At 43.0% G+C, this 21,777-nt stretch overlaps 1 protein-coding gene across 1 annotated transcript in view; it reads left to right on the top strand.

Annotated features, from left to right (window-relative positions):
* The window catches only part of reln (reelin), a 178,251-nt gene that overhangs the window by 114,880 nt on the left and 41,594 nt on the right, over nt 1-21,777 (top strand). Inside the window, exons 24-35 of the mRNA XM_007890885.2 lie at nt 680-817; nt 2,187-2,373; nt 2,943-3,148; nt 3,462-3,633; nt 11,769-11,963; nt 14,447-14,682; nt 15,437-15,594; nt 17,659-17,866; nt 18,218-18,294; nt 19,011-19,169; nt 20,154-20,342; nt 21,377-21,650. Coding sequence (XP_007889076.2) covers nt 680-817; nt 2,187-2,373; nt 2,943-3,148; nt 3,462-3,633; nt 11,769-11,963; nt 14,447-14,682; nt 15,437-15,594; nt 17,659-17,866; nt 18,218-18,294; nt 19,011-19,169; nt 20,154-20,342; nt 21,377-21,650 — 2,199 coding nt within the window. The remainder of the gene's footprint in view (nt 1-679; nt 818-2,186; nt 2,374-2,942; nt 3,149-3,461; nt 3,634-11,768; nt 11,964-14,446; nt 14,683-15,436; nt 15,595-17,658; nt 17,867-18,217; nt 18,295-19,010; nt 19,170-20,153; nt 20,343-21,376; nt 21,651-21,777) is intronic.

Genomic DNA, 21,777 nt, shown 5'->3' with positions numbered 1-21,777 from the left:
TATGTGAAGGTGAGGATCTTAAAGTGGATCTATTCGGAGCCGGGGAGCCAATGGAGCCTGGCAAGAATTGGGGTGATGGGCATGCACTGAGATAAAAACTGGTGGATAGTAGCTCACACAATGGGAGGAGGGGTAGGGGGGGGGATTTCAATCTCTTTTGGATTTCAGGTTATTAAATAAATTATTTACTTACAACTGGTTTATTGGAAAAATCAGAAATGTTAAGTAAAGAATCAACCAAAATCCCCCAGCTCTGTTGCTGTTAATAATAATTCTTGCATTTCATGTAGCACCTTATCACGTCGTTGAGATGTCCCAAAACGCTCCACAGAATATACTGTAAATCGAATTGACTGTATATTTTGTGGATGAAACGCAGCAATCAATTTTGCGCACAGCAGTTATGATCTCCACATCATAAGAATTGGCACTTTTAATTACGCTCACTCTTATCATAACTTAACATAATAACCCTCACGTTTGCTAGAACACCTACAATGTTAAAAAGTCTTAAACAGCTTTCACCCATGAATGCCGTTAAGTTAGTTACTGTGTATGTATAGACAAATGGGGCAACCAATTTGCTCAAAGCAGCATCCAACATACAACCATGATGTGAATGACGAGCTCTTTTAAGGGAGTAAATTATTCAGACTAACAATTGTTTCAAATTATTCAGGTCAAGTGCGACACGATTCCGCTGGAGCCAGAATTACTACACTCCTCAAGATGAATGGGCTTTAGACGATATTTACATTGGCCAACAGTGTCCTGAGATGTGCAATGGCCATGGCTGGTGTTACGATGGAGTCTGCAAGTATGCGGCTACAATAATATAGCATCATTGATTACAGGAAAGAACTAACAGGGGGAAACATCATTTCATAATTAGAGCTACGCTGGTTAAGTAAATCCTGACATTTTCTTCCCACAAAGGGCTGTGAGCGTGTGAAAAGTACTGACCCAGGAAGCCATAGGTCCAGAATCAATTGAGTTGTCCACAAATGAAATAGACAGAAAACATGGGAAGTAAGGGATATGGGGAAAAAAAAGGTGCACACGTGACATTATAAAGAGCTGTCAGCATGACCTAACATATTGTGACACGGACTCAATGAGCCGAATAACTGACTTGCTTGTTCCTAACCTATTGATCAACCGATTGATCAGTCTGACACTCAAAGAAACCCATCACCGTGCTTAAAGAGTATCCAAACCAGACTGAGAGTACCACATATCCACGGAATTTTTTTTAAAATTCATTTTATGGTCAGCCGGGTGTCTAACACATGTGGAAACCTTAAGAGTATCCAAACCAAACTGAGATTTCCATGCATCCCACCTGCACATGGAATATGCAAGGAAACACCTATTATCCCTGGGATCAAAGAAGTGACTGCGATTGTAGGAATTTAACGTCTGACAGTGTTTTGCTTGATTATCTTTGGTGATTGGGGAATATTTATGCAGACTTTCCCCTCAAGAGATTAAAGAGGGCAAGGTAGGGTTGATTACTCATGGCCTGTGAACCTAACAAGCCTGGTGATATGAATGGCATTTTCTCAGCCCGTGCGTTCTGTCGCTATACTCTTCAGGTTACTATGTGTAAATCTACAGGGCGTTAGTTTGAAAATCCCAGAGGCTGTATTTATTTTGTACGATTACATCACTTGACGTTACCAACCCGCCCGCTCCCTCCGCTCAGCGGGCGCTGGCCTTTTCCATGTTTGCTCCACCATCGGCAGTCGGGCCTTCAGCCTTTCTGCCCCCATCCTCTGAAACTCCATACCAGAATCCCTCTGCCTCGCCCCCTCCCTTACCGCCTTCAAGGCTCATCTCAAGACCTTCCTCTTTCGCATCCTTCCAAGGTGCTGGAAAGGCGCTACATACATGCGATTTGCTGTCGTGCTTGTTGTTTGGTTTGCCCCATTCTGCACAAGCAACAAAAAGAGATCGCTACTTTTTAGCCGGTAGTGTGTGATAGACCCCGTGGTATAGGTTAAAAGGGAATCAGATAAATGCTTGAAAAAGAACTAGATTAAAAGGTTAATTAATTAAACTTAAACAGCAGCAATGGATTAAACTAGGCAGCGCATGCAGTGGGGAGGAAAGACCAGCGATGTCTTGAAGGGCCTTCTTCACCCGAACCTATCGTGTTGATCTTGTGATTGTTTCTCTTTGTAAAGATGTGACCCAGGGTACGGGGGTTTAGTCTGTACACCAGAGTCAACGCTGTCCTCAACGGTGATGTGCGACTTTGAGAATGAAACTGCAATGAGGAACGACTGGCAGGAGGTCATTGGCGGAGAAATTGTTAAACCAGAACAAGGCTGTGGAGTCATCTCCTCAGGGTCATCTCTCTACTTCTTCAGGGTAGGCTTTTTGCTCCTTTGTATAATGTCTTTTTCCTTGAATATAATAATAATAATTCTTGCATTTGATATAGCACCTTCTCACATCATTGGGACGTCTCAAACTGTTTCACAGAATATATCGTAAAGTGAATTGACTGTATTTTGTGGGTGAAATGGTTGCCAATTGCACAGAGCAGTGTCCCACAAACCGTCATGGATTGAATGAACAATTTTCTTTTTTTTTGGAGGGATTATTACCCCAGAAAGCAATCCGCCAATCGACTAGACTAATAACCGGGTTGCTACTTATTGCTAGGTAAACAGAGGCATGTGGAGTAAGGAAACTTGCCTGAGTTTCATCCTGCCCGGGAATCGAACCCGGGTCCTCTCGCTTGGGAGACGAGCGTGTTAAAAATTGAAGTCCCAAAAATTATTGATGAATAACCTCTGGTGGTACAGTACTCTGTCCAATAAAAAGGGAAGAGTGCTGCTCTTTGCTGGACCTATTGTAATCGGGGGACCTCCTGGAGGAAGGAATCATTCATGACTGTCGTGTTAAAGCCCTGACATTGACCCATTTTTCTCCAGCACGGGGTGAGGCAACTGGTCAGCTGGGACCTGGACACCCAGTGGGTGGACTTCATCCAGTTCTATATCCGTATCGGAGGGACCACTGGCTCCTGTAACCTGCCCGACAGCAGAGAGGAGGGAGTCTTACTGCAATACAGCAACAACGGTGGCATAACCTGGCACCTGCTCTCAGAAATGTACTTCTCGGACTTCAGTGAATCCAGGTATGAATTCCTGGGGGAGGAGAGGAGATGGGGAGAAAGGGTTGGCAGCACCAGCACACCAATGTCCCAATATTATAATAATAATAATAATAATGCTTGGAAGCAGATTCAATAATAACTTTCAAAGGGGAATTGGATATATACTCGAAAAGGAAAAAGTTGCAAGGAAGTGGGGTAAGAGCGGAGGGCGTGGGACTAGTTTGATAGCTCTTTCAAAGAGCAGGCACAGTCACGATGGGCCGAATGGCCTCCTTCTGTGCTGTGCTCATTATTATTATTATTACGTTGTAACCACTTGCTCTTTCCTCAACAGATTTGTCTACTTTGAGGTGCCTACGGCGGCTCGCACGGCCTACACTCGTTTCCGCTGGTGGCAGCCGGTGCACTCAGGCGAGGGGTACGATCAGTGGGCCCTCGACGATATCATCATTCTGTCAGGGCGGCAGAAACAGATCATCCCTGTCATCACACCAACCATCCAGCAGGTAACACAGCAGTGAGAGCGAAAGGGAATGCACTTCCCAATCACACAGGCTACAGCACAGATTCCTTGGATATGATACAGCGTCTTATCAACGGCGCCGAGACGTGTCAAAGCACTTCTCAGGATATACTGTGAAGCGAATTGACTGTATATTTTGTGGGCAAAGGAAACTTGCCTGAGGTCTCGCCCCGCCCGGGAATCGAACCCGGTTCCTCCCACTCCCATTGAACTAAGGACTCCATTTAGAAACAAAAGTCGGTACAAAATTTAATCTGTAATCCACTGCCAGAGAGTGTGTAGAATTCTCCCCAGTCCAAAAAACACCCTCTGCCAATATGATAGTGCCTTTCTCACTGAGCGGCACTGTACATTTCTCTCTTCTCTCTCATGATTCTCTCTTATGAATTTCTATGGTTCCCCTTACTGCAAAGCACTTTGAGATGTTTCATTCAGATAAAAAAAAAAAACTTTTTAATCCCATGTTATTTTCCACCAGTTCTGATACTTTTACCTTCATCAGCCTCGCGTGTAATTTTCAGAGCGTCTGCTCAGTTACATCACTAATAGCAATAATATGATAATAATGCTTGGATTTGATATAGTGCCTTATCACGTCTTCGAGATGTGTCAGAGTGCTTCCCAGGATATACTGTAAATTGAATTGACTGTATATTTTGTGGGCGAAAATAGCGAAGAAACAATCTGAGAGAGAAAGGACAAAAGAGTTGCTTCCACTTTTAGGACCACTTTGCCTGGCCGATTGCACACGGCAGTGTCCCACAAATAGTCCAAACAAGACTGGAACGATGCAGTCTTGTTGAGCGGTGAGTGCCAGTGAGTTAGATAAGATGCACAACTAGAATGAGTGGAGTTACCCTTTATCAGATGCAATAGTTTTCAGCACTGCTAACTTTCCGTTGGATTGGTTTTCGTGCTCCATTGAAATTAGATTTTTTTTAATGTTTATTTTAAAGATTTCTATCTGGAGCAGCCCGACGAGATGGCAGGTCTTGTTTGCGTCAGGAGCTCCAGGGAGGAGAGTAACAGGGGTCCCATTGTAACCTTGCACCACGTCCCCACCTCCCCTTCCCCAGCCTCCCCCCGAGCTCCCTCAAGTGACAGTCTTCCAGTCCTTTCTGGGGAATTCAATGCTGGATGAGGCTAATGGAGCGTCAATCACACTCCACTTCTGTTGTTATAAATTCAGCTACTTTAAGTACTCTTATGATGCATGTACCAGCAATATTCCATAAAAATACAGATGAGATTCCCCTGATACACTGGAAACATTGACCGAGAGACTGAAATTGCTTTTGGCTATAGGTCCAGGAAATAGATTTGAATTATTTTTTGCACACACATGGTCTGACCATAAAACCTAATAACCAGAATGTAGCAAATTTTTTTTATATATGTATGTTAAAAAAAAGATTAATTCCTCGAGGTGAACTAGTGAAGGTCACGGTTCCATTAAGAACTCAGATTTGCCTATTGATAGTCTGGCAACATCACTCACAAAATAGTCTTTACACTTCGCCCAGTGTATGAGATGCTATCCTACACAAAGGACGCTATATAAACTTGGGTTGTTGTTGTACAGTAATTCCTGTGAAACGCTTTGAGATGCCCTCCTGTGAAATTGCATCTACGTCAGACGCAATAATTACTACATTTTATTATTAGGAAAAAATGGACACTTCTAAATGTTGGAAGGGAGAGTTGGGAGAGGAAACAACCACAGAGATCATTCAGAGGTTGAACAAGTCGTGTGAGAATTGAATAGAGACAAATAAGCTGTTCTGAACCTTCTGTTATTTAAGAATGATTTATTGTTTTAGGAGATTAAGGCGAGCAGTTTTGATTTCCATCGTGACCGGTGTGTGTTTAGTACAGTTTGAACTTCCTTTGACCACCGCTTCGGCAGGCTTCGGAGCGAGCTGCTCTCTGCCTGTCCCAACGACTGAGGCCAGCCTGAGATCTCCTCGAGAAGGTGACCCGACCCTTTCAACAGGTGGCCACCGTTCCCCTCCAGATCCAGAACCAAATCATGTACAAAGTGCCAGGCAAAGTGAGCTCTTGGCACATCTTTCTAATTTAGGAATAAATTTGTCATCGCTCGCTGTCCGGTCTCAGTTAACCCGGATGCAAGGGTTGACGGTGCTCAAGGTAGATAAGTCACCCGGTCTGGATGGGATGTATCCTACTGAGAGAAGTAAGGGTGGAAATAGTGGAGGTTCTGGCCACAATCTTTCAATCCTCCTTGGATACCAGGGTGGTGCCAGAGGACTGGAGGGTTGCAAATGTTATTCCCCTGTACAAAAAGGGACAGAAGGAGAAACCCAGGAACTACAGGCCAGTCAGCCTAACGTCAGTAGTGGGGAAACTTCCAGAGACTATAATCCGGGACAAAATAATTTTTCACTTAGTAAAATATGGGTTAATAAAAGACAGCCAACACAAAAGTGATGCATTTTGAGAAGAAGAATAAGGGGCAATATAAGCAGATGGTACAATCTTGAAGGGGGTGAAGGAAAAGAGAGACCTGGGGGTTCATATAAGTAAATAAAATGGCAGGACAGGTAGATATAGCTGTTTTTAAAAAAAAGCATATGGGATACTAGGCTTTATAAATAGACACAGAGAATACAATTGTCAGGAAATTATAATGACCCTTTATAAAACACTGGTTAGGCCTCAGCTGGATACTGTGTTTAGTTCTGGGCACCACACTTTAGGAAGGATGTCAAGGCATTGGAGAGGGCGCAAAGGAAATTTACCAGGACGGTACCAGGAGTGAGGGACTTCAGTTATGAGAAGCGGCCAGAGAAGCGAGGATTATTCTCCTTGGAGCAGAGAAGGTTAAGATGAGACTTAATAGAAGTTTTCAAAATTATGAGGCAATTCGAAAGGGTGAACGAAGGGAAACTATTTCCGTTGGCGGATTAGTTCACTGGCGGTCACTCAATCCACGACTGTTTGTGGGACACTGCTGTGCGCAATTGGTTGCAATGTTTCGCCCACAAAATACACAGTCAATCCACTTTACAGTATATTTTTTAAGCACTTTGAGACGTCTCAACGACATGATAAGACGCTGTATTAAATGCAAGGGTTATTATCATTAATAATATTTTCAACACTAGAACGCTGAAGATGTTCAGAAGTGGGGAAATAAAAGCGTTGGGTTCAGTGCCATTATCTTAAACACAAACCATCTGATTCAGCCAAATCAAACCAGATTTATTCAAATCATTCCAGTTGTTATTCAGATTGCCAGTTTGTTAGGAGTCCGTCCCCGAGTAAAGATACACACTACTGTAATCGCAGTGATTAGAGGCTGAGTATGGGGGAATGGTCAACAAATAAGTTACAATAGAATCCAGAAGTAAAATACAAATGTGCTTTCAATTTTCAGAAAGCCGAAGAATATCAATTACATTTTATGTCCAGTGCGTCCTTAAAGTGAAGAGACAGGTCACAGTGTGTCAGGCATTCAGAGCTAAGCACCAGTAGCTGTCTATGGGTAACAGACTTAGGGTTAGGGTTCAGCTTATCTGGATCTCCCATCAAACCTGGGCAAAATAATTCAATGTCAAATTAAGATGAATAATACAGGAATGAGTGTACCTGGATGTCTCTATTCGCAGTGATATTATCAGAAAATCATGAGATTGTAATCCATTTGCAGGGTTTCCGAACTCAGCCTCTGTGTTTGTTTTCTGATCCTGCAGATTATTTTGCCGCCTTCAGTTCAGTTACTGCCTCAGACACAATAATGAGAGGAGAGCGATTTTGTGTCTTATTTGAAGGATGGCACCTTCTACAATGCAACACACCTCCCAGTACTGCATTGGAGTGTCCGCATAGACTATATGATTTCCAAGTCCTGACCTGGGGCTTGAATCCCCAACTTTCTGACCCAGAAGTGAGAGTGCTACCAACTGAGCCGGCCTGACACACACATGCCAACAATCCACTTGTCACGGCTGTTTGTGGGACATCGCTGTGTGCAAATTGACTGCTGTGTTTAGCTACAAGTATACACTTGTAACTGCACTTCACAGAAATGTTGTGATATTATTAGCGCTAAATCAAATGCGAGGTTTATTATTATAAAAACAAAATTAAAATTGTGCTCCTTGCAGAATTTCCTTTCCTGATGGGTAATTGGGCCCTTCTTTATTTTTAGAACGTGGATTTATTGATATGGAAATGACTTGTTCACAAGGATGAGACTTTCTCTCAAGGTCGCCTGACATCCCCTGTTGGCTGGAAACATATGTTGTAGATTAACCTTAGTATCCAGCCACACTCCGGCACAAGGTTTACACTGTGCCAGAGACATGTCACTCAACTAAATCACTGAGCTGTCTTATTATCTACATAACAAAAGTTCTACAAACGAGGACCATTAATGTCAATTTTCAATCGTTTTCATCATTAAATAACCTTTTTTTTAATTGGGTAAAAAAAAACAATTTTCTCCCAACTTTTGCTAGCTTTAAAAACAATGAATTAACTGTTTTTTCCCCACCGTGTTGCGATTTTTGCTTTGGTCAGCTGGGTGTCTGACACACGCAGACACCCGTTACTATACACCATACATGTTATATTGATGTCCCTTCGTTATGGATTTGCCAATAAGTGGAAACAACCTTTGTATGTCCACCTTATCGAATCCCTTCATAACTTTAAGCACCTCTATTAGATTCATCGCAATCATCTCATCTCCAGGAGAGAAAAAAAAGCAGTAACCTGTTTTATTCTATCATTTCTGGTAATATCTTACTAAAGCTACATTGTACTCTCTCCATTGCCACAATATCCTTCTTGTAATATGCTGACCAGAGCTGTAAACAGTACTTCAAATGTGGTCTAACCACTGTTTCAAACAAATTATTTCTTTGCTTTAGTGTTCTGTTCCTCCAGACACCATGCCAGGACTATTTACATTCTTTATGGCCTTGGTCCCCTGCGTTCTACTTTTAAAGACTTATTAATCTGAATATATTTGCTCCTCTACCACTCATACATTCTTACCACCTAAGGTATAATTGGCTTATTTATTCCTCCTACCAAAGTAAAACACTTCACATGTCTCCTTATAATAATAACAAACCTTGCGTTTGATATAGTGCCTTATCACTTCATCAAGACGTCACAAAATGTTTCACAGAATACATATGTAAAGTAAATTGATTGTACATTTTGTGGGCGAAACACTGTTGAACTTCAATATTGAACTTCATCTGCCACCTTTCCGCCCACTCTGTAACCTTTTTAAGTCTTCCTTAATTATTTTGCAGTGCTCATCAAGTGAATCATAAAATCAATAGAATTATCAAGCAAAAATTACAGAATATTGATTCATCCACCTCCATCCTCTGTTTTTCAATCCTGAGCATAGTAACAGAGGGTGCTTGGCTACGCTGTACTTGTTCAGTGCTGTGTTTGCTGGGTCTAATTATTAGCAATTACTCGTGCTGGAACAAACCAGCTATTAAAGGAGATAATGTGTTGGTTGTATTGCATGACATGTTCTCTGAACTGTTTCCCAGCTAAGTGAACATTTTGAGTCCTGAAGCTCAGTGGTTAGGGCACTCGCCTTGCAAGCGAGTCACCTGGGTTCTTTCCTTACTCCACACGCCTAATAATAATCCCTCCAAAACAAAACAATAATAAGTTGGTCATTTTCAATCCACGACTGTTTGTGGGACGCTGCTGTGCGCAATTGGCTACCGCGTTTCACCCACAAATATACGGTCAGTTCACTTTACAGCATATTCTGTAGAAGACCTTTGAGACATCTAGAAAACGTGAAAAGCGTTTTATCAAATGCAAGGATTATATTATTATTTATTATTATTATAGATTCATACACAGGTAACATACTGAGCCCACATTCAATTCCCATAGAGACTGTAGATAAAGAGACAAAGTGTGACTCTTTCCTTCTCAGGTGATGGTCCTTGAATCTCCACGGATTTCTTTTACAGCCTAATAGCAATTTTTTTGACAACCTTTTTATGTCCAAATGTGATACTTTGACACCCCTGAGGATGAGGCTCAGAGATTTGTGTCGATAGTGGGATGTGACACCAATGCTGTACATCAGATCTCTAAGTTCAGCACAGCACTAATACCCTTGTGCCCTCCATTCCACAATCGATCCCGTTTTCAGACACTACGCCCTGAAACTCTGGAACACCCTCTATCCCTCCAACTTGCCCCCTCCTTCACTATCTTCACGTCGCGCCTGAAGATCGTGTCTACTGTCGTGTCTACTGTCACCTCCCCGCTCCCCCACTCCCCTGGCTCAGCATTGTGCTCCACATTCCTCTCTAACCTTGGCCCAGTTATAAAGCACATAAGATGTCCTTTGGCTGCCTGGAAGGCTTCTATCAGTTGCCTTGGGGGTTGCATCTGTTATTAAATTTACACAGCAGGTAGAGTGGGTTCTCTGGTAACTCCATTCAACTAAAAAAACAAAAAACACGTAGTTGGAGAATCAATCATTTATGCTTGTGTGTTACACTGGGCCCTTACCATATGCTCGTTCAATTGGAGGACCTTCTACAAATAGTGAGATGCTGTGTTCGGCCATAGGATAGCTGGAGTCTGTGCCCATGAAGGTTATCGTGTGTTGTTGTGTGTGGAGAGAGGCTCAAGGAACTGTTCTTGGGAAGAACTGTTATAGAGAGGTCGGGGATGAAGGTGGGGGGTAAAATTGGACAGGATGTTTATTCCTCCATGTTTATATCACAAGGCGGACACAGTGAGGGTTTCAGGGAAATGATCGCAAGATCACAAGAACGGTTCGGATGAAGAAGGTTCTTTGGCCAATTTGATGAGAGTAATAATAATCCTTGCATTCGATATAGCACCTTATCACATTATTGAGACGTCTCAAAGCACTTCACAGAATATACTGTGAAGTGAATTAAGTGAATTAACTGTATATTTTGTGGGTGAAACACAGCAGCCAATTGCGCACAGCAATGGTTGTTAGTGATCTGCTAATTAACTATCAACCAGATTCATACTTACTGCTATTCCAGAATACCCACCCTATCGTCTTCCCATCACAGCATCAAGTGTTTTTACATATATATAACATACTTTGTGTTAAATATATATTTACGTTAACAAATCTGGCCTCAATCACCCTTTCTGGTAATTTCCATTCTTTAAATTATCCTCTGGGTAAAGAAAGATATCCTGGTGTCTGTTCTGAAATTGCCCTTTGCAACTCTAAAAGCCTTGGGACGTCCTCCCGACATGAAAAGTGCCATACAAATGTAATTTGTTGTTGTTGTTGAAATTTGGTGATCAGGATGTCTGAGCGGGTTGTGAATCTAGTCATCACCTGGGAAACACTGTGTGAGGCTGCATTGTTTACAATGTTATTAGATGGTTAGAAAACTACTACTAATTATCCTTGCTTTTAATATAGCCTTTCATGTCCGGAAGGTGTCTCAAAGCGCTTTGAGTGATATAATGGTAAAGTGAAGTGACTGTATTTTGTAAGCAAACATGGCAAATTGGCACACCACAGTTACCCACAAACAGCCATGAAGTTAATGAGTAATTGTTTTTATTATTGGGAGGGATTGTTCGCCAGGACACCGGGAGAGACTCTTTCCTAATAGTGTTGTGTATCTTTAACATCCACCTGAAACCGGAAACTGGACTTCGGTTTAACATCTCTTCTGGAGGGCAATCCTCCAGCAATGTAGCACAGCCCCCAGCACTGCATTGGAGAGTTAACCTAAACTATGGGTTACTCATGAAATTCCTCCTGATTCAGCAAAGTTGGCACAATATTGATTCATTGTGTCAAGAGATATTATTTATTATAATAATAATGCTTGCATTTACTACAGCGCCTTGTCACGTCATTGAGACGTCTCAAAGTGCTTCACAGAATATACCGTAAAGTGTATATTTTGTGGGTGAAACACGGCAGCAAATTGCGCACAGCAGTGTCCCACAGTTGTGGATTGAGTGACCAAATTATTGNTTTTTTGAAGGGATTATTACACCGATAGCGTTCCGCTAATTGACTAACAACCGGCTTCCTGCTTACTGCTGGTCCTTACCATTTGTTACTTTATCTGATTTTCCCTCACATTCCAGGACTACACATCCTCCTACGATATCCCACTGAGCCAGCTGAGCATTTGGTTGATGTTGGCCAATGAAGGAATGGGCAGCAATGAGACGTTCTGCGCCATGACCCACTCGGCCATGGTGTTTGGCAAATCTGACGGGGATCGGTTTGCCGTCACCCGAGACCTGTCTCTGAAGCCTGGATATTTACTTCAGTTCAAGGTATTTGTGGCATTTCTCCTTCTTACTGGAACTGTCTCGTTGGCCAGGACACTGGAGGAAACTCTTTCCAAATCATGTTGTGGTACCTTTAACATCCACCTAAACCAAGAAACAGGACCTCCAGTTAATGACTCTTCCGAAGGGCGGTGATTACCGCATGCAGAGCACCCCCCAGCACTGCATTGTAAAGTTAGCCTAAACTATGGATCACTCATGAAGAAAAATCCTCCTGATTCAGGAAAAGCGGGTTGCAACAATATCGATTAATTATGTCTTACTCACATAATCACAATAATAATGATAATATCTCTTTTATGTTCACAACCCAAGGTAGTTCGGTCAATTAAGCACTGGGCTTGGGGACAGAAAGTTGTGGGTTCACCTAACCCTTCAGCCTACGAGGTTGAGCATCGTGGTTATGAGAAGCCTTTCTGGTAATTTAGATTCCTCTCATATGCAGCAGGACTGAACTCCGATACTTACGGCCAGACACACAGCAAAATAATGTAAAATACAGGACTTCTCCCTGGTATTTCCAGTGCCTGTAGTCTTTAAGATAATGAGGGGTTTTGATAGTGTCAAGAGAGACAATTTGTCTCCACTAGTAGATCAGTCTTTGACCAGAAGGCTTCAATTTAAGATAGCTAGCAAACAAGCAAATGTGTAGGTTAGGAGAAATTTCTTCACCCATAGATTGGTTAGACATGGAATTCCCCTGTCAGGAGCGGTGGTTGAGGCAGAATTTATATTAGCTTTCAAAAGGGAACTAGATTGATGTCTAAAAAGGATTAAACTACAGGGAAAAGAGCATGTAAATGGGACTGTGTCTTTAAAAGAACTCTGAACTCTATGGCCAGACACACAGCAAAGAATGTAAAATACGGGACTTCCCCCTGATATACAGTTCCTGTAGTCTTTAAAATTATGAGGGGTTTTGATCGTGGCAAGAGGGCCGAATTATCTCCACTGGTAGGTGAGTCAGTGAAAGAGACAGTCGCCAACTCTTTAAAAGAGCCAGACATGATGGGCTGAATAGCCTTCGTCCTTGCTGTAATTTTCTATGTTTCGAGGGATGTGAGCCAGAATCTGGCCAGAGTGCTGTAATAGTAATGGTGTAGCTAGACACAAATCAGTTGTGTTGGTTCCCGTGACCAACATAGTCTGACCGTGAGCAGGGTGTTGGTGTTAAATGCGTACAAGGCATTTTCAAGTAGTTAATTTACAGAGTGCACAGCGGAGATTTACCAAGACAATATTAGGGGTGACAGGTTATGGTTATGACTTGAATAGTCTCAAGTGTTTTTGCTGGAGTCGCGAAGGTTAAAAGGGAACGTAATGATAGTTTTCAAAATTGTGAATGGTTTTGATGAGGCAAATAAGACAGAGAAAGTACCTCAGCTGATCGGTGTGGCACATACTGACAATTAGCATCAGAGGACAAAAAGGGAAGGTTAGAATTTCTTTTTACCGCAAATAACTTTTTGACAAGTCCATAACAGCATTTACAAGGGAATTCAATGACGAGTTGAAGAACAGTGATGGTAAGGGATGTGGGGAATGCACAGTGGAATGGGATTAGAATATTTAGCTCCAAGCAGCAAAGCTCGCTATCACCAGCACAGGCACAATAGGCCAACTGGTCTCATTCTGTGCCGCAAATTTTCTCTGATCCTTACGAGGCCTCTTGTTAAGATTCAATTCTGCAGTGCAGCAGAGAAGGAAAGCTAGGATTGTCTTTGTTGGTTTGATGCACTGGGGAGAGAGGTTGAAGAGGGGAGTGGTATACACTTCTGTCTAATTTTATTCCTCTTATAATGAAATCCCAGTTGTGGGTTGTGTAGGTCAGGGTGTTGGCAATTTAAATTTAATGAACCCTACAAGAATTTCTGATCAATGTGGAATTGGTAAGAGCTGAATAATTGAAAGCTTGTAGAATAATCAAAGGTTTGAGAGGTCAACAGCTGATTCACTGCTGCCCCATAAATTTCCCCAAAATGTATCGGGCAAAAATGACGTCTGATTGTCTGATCGATAGAATCCCAGTGAAGTTGTTTTTTATTACTCGATCTTGCTGGGTTTTTAAGCTTACTCACTACTTGTTGGGCAGTGTTTGACAGTCGCAGAAAAAAGATGTTTTTCACGTCTCTGATGCCAACAATTAAAGCGCATTTAATTTTGCCAACAATTTTAAGCTTATGGGAACATAAGAAGATAGGAACAGGAGTAGGCCATTCAGCCCCTCGAGCCTGTCTGCCATTCTATCAGATCACGGCCAATCTATATCTCAACTCCAATTAATTAGCAATCGATTAAATAATTAATTAGTGATTAATTAGCGGGATGGATGCTTAAATAAATATTTTATCAGCAGTTTATTTCATTCTCCCCCAGCCCTCCCCCTTTCCTTCCCAAAAACAAATGCCCTTGTTTTCGTGCCTTTTTGGTCAAGGTTCCTTCACCTGATTGTATCTGTAACCTTTCAGCTAAACATTGGGTGCCAGCGCCAGTTCAGCAGTGCCACTCCCGTTTTCCTCCAATATTCTCACGACGCTGGTCGATCCTGGTCACTGGTAAAGGAAGGCTGTTACCCCGCGTCTCCGGGTGTTAAAGGCTGTGAAGGAAGCTCGAGGGAACTGAGAGAGCCAACAGTTTTCTACACAGGAGACTATGAAACTTGGACAAGAATTACTGTCATTATCCCAAGATCCGTTGCATCCAGGTATGTACGGAAAGGAATAATTTATTTGCCCAAACAAAAGAATGGAAATGTAGCAGAGTCTAAGCAGTTGATTAAACAAATCTAGTTGAAGATCAAAACAACGCAGAGAGCTACCATGTTCCTGTACTGTGAAAATAACTCCAGTGCTAGTTGGGACACATTTAGAAAAGTCCTAGGAGGAGTTCAGAGAAGGATAACAAGGATAATTCGGAGATTAGGGCACTAAATTCCGAGATGTTTACAGAGCTGAACTTGTTCTTTTTTTAAAAAAGCTTGATTTTTTTTTACACGGGAAGTAATTCTTTAAACAGAGGGTAGTTTCTTTACATAGAGGGTAATCAATGACTAGAACGGGTTGTCTGGAAAGATGGTTGAGGCCAGGACACTAGATTAGATTCATTTAAAATGCAACTTGATGCAGTGATAAGGAAATGGTAGGGTGGGTGTCCTGGAGGGATGAGATCAGATTGGCCAAAGGGCCTTCGTCATCCAACCAATTATGTGATCTTGTGGTTCAAGTCCTCAAAATTACGAAGAGGCATTGGTAACATATATGTAAGCAGCAAAGTAGAACTTATAGAGATATGCAGAGACATATAGTAGAAATATTTAGTCAGTTCACATTACAGTATCTTCTGTGAAGGGCTTTGAGATGACTCAACAATGTGATAAGCGCTACACAAAATGCAAGGGTTATTATGATTATTATTGTTAAATATATTGCAAACTTTCTTGTTTTCTCTCATCCTTACAGCAAGACCCGATTCCGTTGGATTCAGGAGACCAGCATTTATAGGGGTGCTCCTGCCTTTGGCCTGGATGAAGTATATATCTCTGAACCTTGTTATAATTACTGCAGTGGACATGGTGACTGCATTTCCGGGGTCTGCTTCTGTGATCTTGGTTACACTGGTGAGATCATGTTAACTGCCTTTTAGATTTAGAAGTTTATAATGAATTAAACGGGAGTCATAGCTAAGGCAGCATTTTCCCAAGGCTAGGCAGGTCTGCAGAGCACCCACTGAGCTGTATATCCTTCCCTTGAGATAGAAATGGTGAATTGGAGCAAATCAAATGCAGGCGAAAGGTTCTCTTGGGGAAGGAGTTTAAGGTAGCTATGCTCATAATGTAGCCTAGGACCTTATATGGCTCTCCTACTCTTCATTTGAGACCAACTTTCTGCTCCATGTGTTTATTGGGGATTTACCACTATCCTGGGATTCAGGGCTCTCCTGAGATTGAAGGCTTTCCTGGTATTGAGCACTGGGATTGAGATCCTGGGATTCTGCAATGTCCTGGGATTCTGCAGTGTGTTGGGGATCAGTGCCGACCTGGGGATTTAGTGCTAATTGAGCCCTTTCTGGGATTGAGCACTGTTCTAGGATTTTTGGATCCAAATGATTAGATCAGTCCCGTAGGGTTGTTTCACACAACTGCGAACACACGGCTTTGATTCCCCCTAGCAGCTGCCCACAGTGGAATGATTGAACCTAGGACCTCACCATCTGTGCAATGCTAAATCCGGACCCGCCATTGCCATTGTTCTGTGGAGCATTGCTGAGATCAGCCCACGAGACTACCTGGCATTTTGGTCTTCAGCAAAAGGATAGTGAAGTAACACTCGTTCAAGGTAGCACTGAGGCACCGGAAGCACATTCGTCTTCATTTAAGAATGGAGAATTAAATAGCCAGCCTAAAGACATCATTTAAACCAATTTGTGATGAAATGACCGAGACTAAAGTAAAAACATAAAGAGATTTCTATTGAATTTATAATTACCAGGGCTAGACCTTGGAGTATTTCCTTATGCTTTCCCAATGATCCTGATACATTCTGAATCTGTTCAAAGGACGTGATAATTGCGTAGTTATTTGTTGTTTTCGCATGACGATGGATAAAAAAAATACTTGCCACGTTTCAGCGGTTCTTAAGCCACATTCACTGACACTGATATCAATGTTCAAGGCACTCTCCCGACCAGCCAAGCACAGCCCTGTGTTCCTACTGCGGACAATGGAAATTCCTGAAATATCTGGGTGGGAAGGGATCAATGGAGCTGACCCTGCCCCCATAATATGAAGCATAGCCCCGCTTTGATATATGTTTAATTGCCACTTTGAAGCATTCCAAGACGTCATTGTATGTGAAGGGTAATAATACAAGTGCAAGTTGTCGTCGTTGCTGCTTTCGCTCTGCGTTTTAATTCTCTCATCTGCACAAATTACGGGGTTGCAATTCCCTGTTGAATTGTGCAATTTTAGTTCCATTAAGTCAACCGAACTGTAACTGAAGCACTGAGCAGCATAATTGTAGACAATGTAAGCCGCTCTTTCAAGTTGCACGATGTTAATCGAATCTACAATAAATTGATGCTGTTGAATGAGCCACCGTTATTTCAAGAAGATGCTGTGGGTCAGGCAGGGACCCACTCTGTGTATCATACCAGTGGGTGTGGTATAATGAATGTATCATAATATAGAAACAGGAGGTCAGTCATCCCATTGAACCTACGCTGATACCAACTCATCCACTGGAGCGAATTACTTTTTAATTAATAATTTTAATTGCTGAGCGCAATTGGCTGCTGCATTTTGCCCACAAAATATACAGTCAATTCATTTGTAAAGCACTTTGAGACGTCTCAACTACGTGATAAGGTGGTATATCAAATGCAAGGATTATTATTGTTATTACTAAAATATCAGAGTTGTGTTGCTGGTGTAGTTTTATAAAATGTGTTTAGTTCTTTTATTTCATTTTTTCCTACTTTGTCCAAAATCAAAAGGAAAGGAGTAAACTCCATAATGACAGACACTAGTTTTGCCCACGAGATATACAGTCAATACACTTTATGGTATATTCTGTGAAACGCTTTGAGACGTCTCATTGACATGATAAGGGGCTGTATCAAATGCAAGGATTATATAAAATGAGTTGCATTCTGACCTTCCATCTGTCGTGCTGTTTGCTCATAGCTGACCAGGGGACGTGTGTACCGACCGTGCCAAACCCCAGTGAAATGATTGATCGCTTTGAGGATAAGCTCAGCCCTCTTTGGGCCAGAGTGACAGGGGGAGTGACTGGCACGGGCTGTGGCGTCCTGAATGATGGGAAGTCGCTCTACTACAGCGGATCTGGGGGAAGAGAAGCCAGAACCGCAAGTCTGGATACAACAAACATCAGGTTACCTGGAAACTCTGTACCATTTGATGGTGTTAGAGATGGATGAGATTTAGTTAGATCTACATCTGTTTTTATGCTTGATCTGTGCCATGAAGACATTACGTGATTAGATAAATGGCTATTGTTCACTGAGCAATTTCAGGTCCAGAGCTCTGAGAAAACACTGCATGTTTACTATAGTTTCAATAAAATAATCCTCAAATATCACCATGAATAATTATGAGTGAAAGGTAAAATTATTTTCCAGCTCCTTTGTATCCCATATCTCAGCATATGCCCAATGCCTGGGATATTTGTGACACTGTGTTCAGCTTCCTATCGGGATTGTAATGCTTGTGTTTCAATCAATAGGTTGGTTCAGTTTTACATCCAAATTGGAAGCAAAACATTTGGCTCCTCTTGCGGCAAGCCTAGAGACAGGAACGAAGGTAACCGGAGCTCAGTGACGGGTTGTGATGTGTTCATTGGGTCAAAAAAAAATTGGGGGAAAAAAAATTACAGCTGTGCTTGTTTAGTAAGAACGGCTCTAGCCTTTGGCTCACAGAGTTGAGGACATATCTACACTTCCAAGTCACATTGGTGAACCAAAGAGGCTATTCAACCAACAACATCATCTCGGGTTATTGTGGATCTGTCTGGCGTTGCGTTTATCAGAGCCAGTTCAGTCCCAGGCAACGCCTGCTTGTTCTACTTGTGAGGGCTGCTTTATGGAGGCGCGGAATGAATGGCAGGCTGCAGCACCATTGACTCATGCGCCTGTAGTGTAAAGAAGCCAGTCAGGGTGCTTTGCAGTGTTAAAATATATCTCAGATGTTAGTGCAAAGCCTGGTTCAGCTGCTAATACCTTCACCACTGAGTCAGAAGGTTATTGGTTCAAGTCCCACGCCTGGACTTTGAATTTACAGTCCAGGCTGTTTCTCAGGTATATTTCTGGGGAAGCACTGCATTGTCACAGGTACCGGCTTTCGGATGAGACATTAAACTGAGGTTGTGTCTGCCTGTTCTGGTGGATGTTAAAGATCCTGTGGCACTATTCGAAACACTGCGGCTGAAACTCCCTGACGAAGATTACTGTTTATAGTATTTACATGTAAATTTAAAATGCGGACCCTGCTCTCAATCCTGCCTCTTTCTCCACTTGTAGGCATTGTTGTGCAGTACACAAACGACAATGGAGTAACCTGGTCCCTTCTGCGGGAGCTCGATTACATGTCTTTTCTGGACCCTCAGATCATCACCATTGAACTACCTCCAGAAGCCAAAACCCTGTCGACGGCATTTCGCTGGTGGCAGCCACAACATGGTAAGCTATAAGCTGCAGGTCTGTGTACCATAACATGGTAAGCTACAGGCTACACGCCTGTGTATCGTAACATGGTAAGCTATGGGCTACACATCTTTTCTGCCCTTGAATAAGGTGAACGATGAGACACATTGCGCAAAGTCTTGTCTGTTCTTTGGATGAGAGGTTAAACCGAGGTTCCGTCTGCCTGTTCAGATGGACCTTAAAGATCCCATGGCACTATTCGAAAAGGGAAGGGAGTTTCTCCCAGTGTTCTGGCCAACAACCCTCCAAGTAAAGTTGGCTTTTTGTGGGACATTGAATTGCGCAAACTGGCTGCCACATTCGTCTACAAAATACAGTCAATCCACTTTATATTATCCTATGAAGCGCTTTGAGACATCTCGGCGACGTGATAAGGCGCTTTATCAAATGCAAGGATTATTATAATCATACGTGAAGGATTTAAATAATGTTGACAGAAAAGAGCAGAGAGATTGTTCGAGGCATCCAGGGAAGGATATCTCTGTCCTGATTGAGTTGGCAGAAGCAAAGGAAATCCCTGAAGGTGAGGACTGCTTCCATGTGGATCTTGCTGTGCAGTTTGCTCTGAAAATAATGAGTGTTAAACATGTGGAGAAAAGGCTTCCAGAGGCAAATGCTTTATTCATCCGTCAACCAGTCGGAGCCAGAGCCATCAGTGGCCAATCCATCAGTTCCTTCACCCCTAACCTCTGGAACTCCCTCCCTTGACTATTCCATCCTACCCCTTTAAACCACCCTGTGGCCAAACTCCTTTCTCTCCCTGCCCCACCCACCCCGACCTCCCTCCGCCATGTCCCCTCCCTTGCCTCCTTCTCGAGGAGATGTGATAAGGCGCTATATAAAAAAAATGCAAGGATTGTTGTTCTAGTGGGATTCTACCATGTTAAGGACAGGAGGATATTTGATACCTAACATTGTGCCATACCACCCACACTGTAACTTCTGAATTTTGTTTCCCAGGAAAGCTGGGTGCCCAGTGGGCCTTGGATGACGTCCTAATTGGGATGAATGACAGCTCGCTCACTGATTTCCAGGACGCCTTCAATGATTCCACTGACCTGCAAACCAACTGGTACAGAATTCAAGGGGGTCGAGTGGACCAGTACTGCCTCTCAAAGGACACAGCACTGTTTTTCAGCGCTGATATTGGTAGGTACCAGAAACTGAAGTATTCTCTGAGGGACAGTGAGAGCACTAATGGCGATGACCCCACAAATCAAGATGGGCTGTCTGGTAATTGTGACATGACTGGGCTGAGGTGACAGGTTCATTGTAATCAATGGTAGAATCATCTGAGCTGTCAAATTAACACAATACAATGCAAATTACGTAGTGTCTTTCATGTCAGATGGATGTCGCAAAACCCTTTACACAGTTGGCAAGGCACCTGAGCTGGGGGAAGCTGAAGAGGCTGGGGGTAGGGGAAAGATGACCGAAAACATGGTCAAAGAGGTTTAATCAGCCGGATATCTGACACATGCGGAAACCGATCACCGTGCTTAAGAGTATCCAAACCAACCTGAGAATTCCGTGTATCCCACCTACACGCGGAAATTCCAGATTTCGTTTAAAAAAAACAGAAATGAAATCTCAACGGAGGAAGATCCCAAGAGATAGAGAGAGGGTTGTCCTTCCAGATTCCTGAGGAATCCTGTTTGAAGTTTCTGGGTTTTACATCCAACAATCTGAATTATGGAGAATTATTATTATTGTAATGGTTTAGATCACTGCAATGATTTCACGTCGCGGTGGGGTGATCCTAGTGGGAACCCTGTGTATGGTTGTGGGAATTTCATCTCTGGATTTGCCTACCTCTATGACCTGCTAACCCCATACCGGCCTGACTGCTCCCTCCGCTCGGCGGACTCTGGTCTTCTCCACGACCCCTGCCCAGCCTGCTCCACCATCAGCAGTCAGACCTTTCTGCCCCCACCCTCTGGAGCTCCATCCCACAGTCCCTCCGCCTCGCCCCCTTCCTCTCCTCCTTCAACGGCTGACTCAAGACCCTCCTCTTCGACCGAGCCTTCGTTCACCCTCCTACCCCTACCCTCCCCGCCCTCCGCCCCTCCAGATCGCAACCCCCAGCTCGGGTGCAAATCCTTGACTGTCCAGTGCTTTGGGACGTCCTCCCCAAAGACGCTGCGTAAATGTAATTTGTTGTTGTCGTTGGTTGTATCTTCCAGGTAAGCCCCGTTTTGCGGAGACGTGGGACTTCCATGTCACTGTCTCCAGCTTCCTGCAATTTGACCTGAACCTGGGCTGTGGGAGTCATTCCCCGGATTCACACGGCATCGAGCTGCAGTACTCTCTGAACACAGGCAAAGACTGGCACCTAGTGATCGAGGAGTGCGTTCCCCCAAGCATCGGCTGCCTGCATTACACAGAGAGCTCCGTCTACACCTCACAGAGGTTCAAAAACTGGAAACGAGTCACTGTTTACTTGTCTCCAGGAACCATGTAAGCCATTAGTCTGGTTTCAATGAGATTTACCTCTGAAACTGGAAGGAACAAAGTCTTACATTGTGAACTGAATAGGCACAAAAATTAAATGGTACCTCTAAAGAGTTGTAGATGCTGTTCAGGT

This window comes from Callorhinchus milii, unplaced genomic scaffold (genome assembly GCF_018977255.1).
Source record: "Callorhinchus milii isolate IMCB2004 unplaced genomic scaffold, IMCB_Cmil_1.0 Scaffold5, whole genome shotgun sequence".
NCBI classification, from domain to species: Eukaryota; Metazoa; Chordata; class Chondrichthyes; order Chimaeriformes; family Callorhinchidae; genus Callorhinchus; species Callorhinchus milii.
The sequence above is the reverse complement of the archived record's forward strand: the minus strand, read 5'-3'. Positions and strand labels throughout refer to the sequence as shown.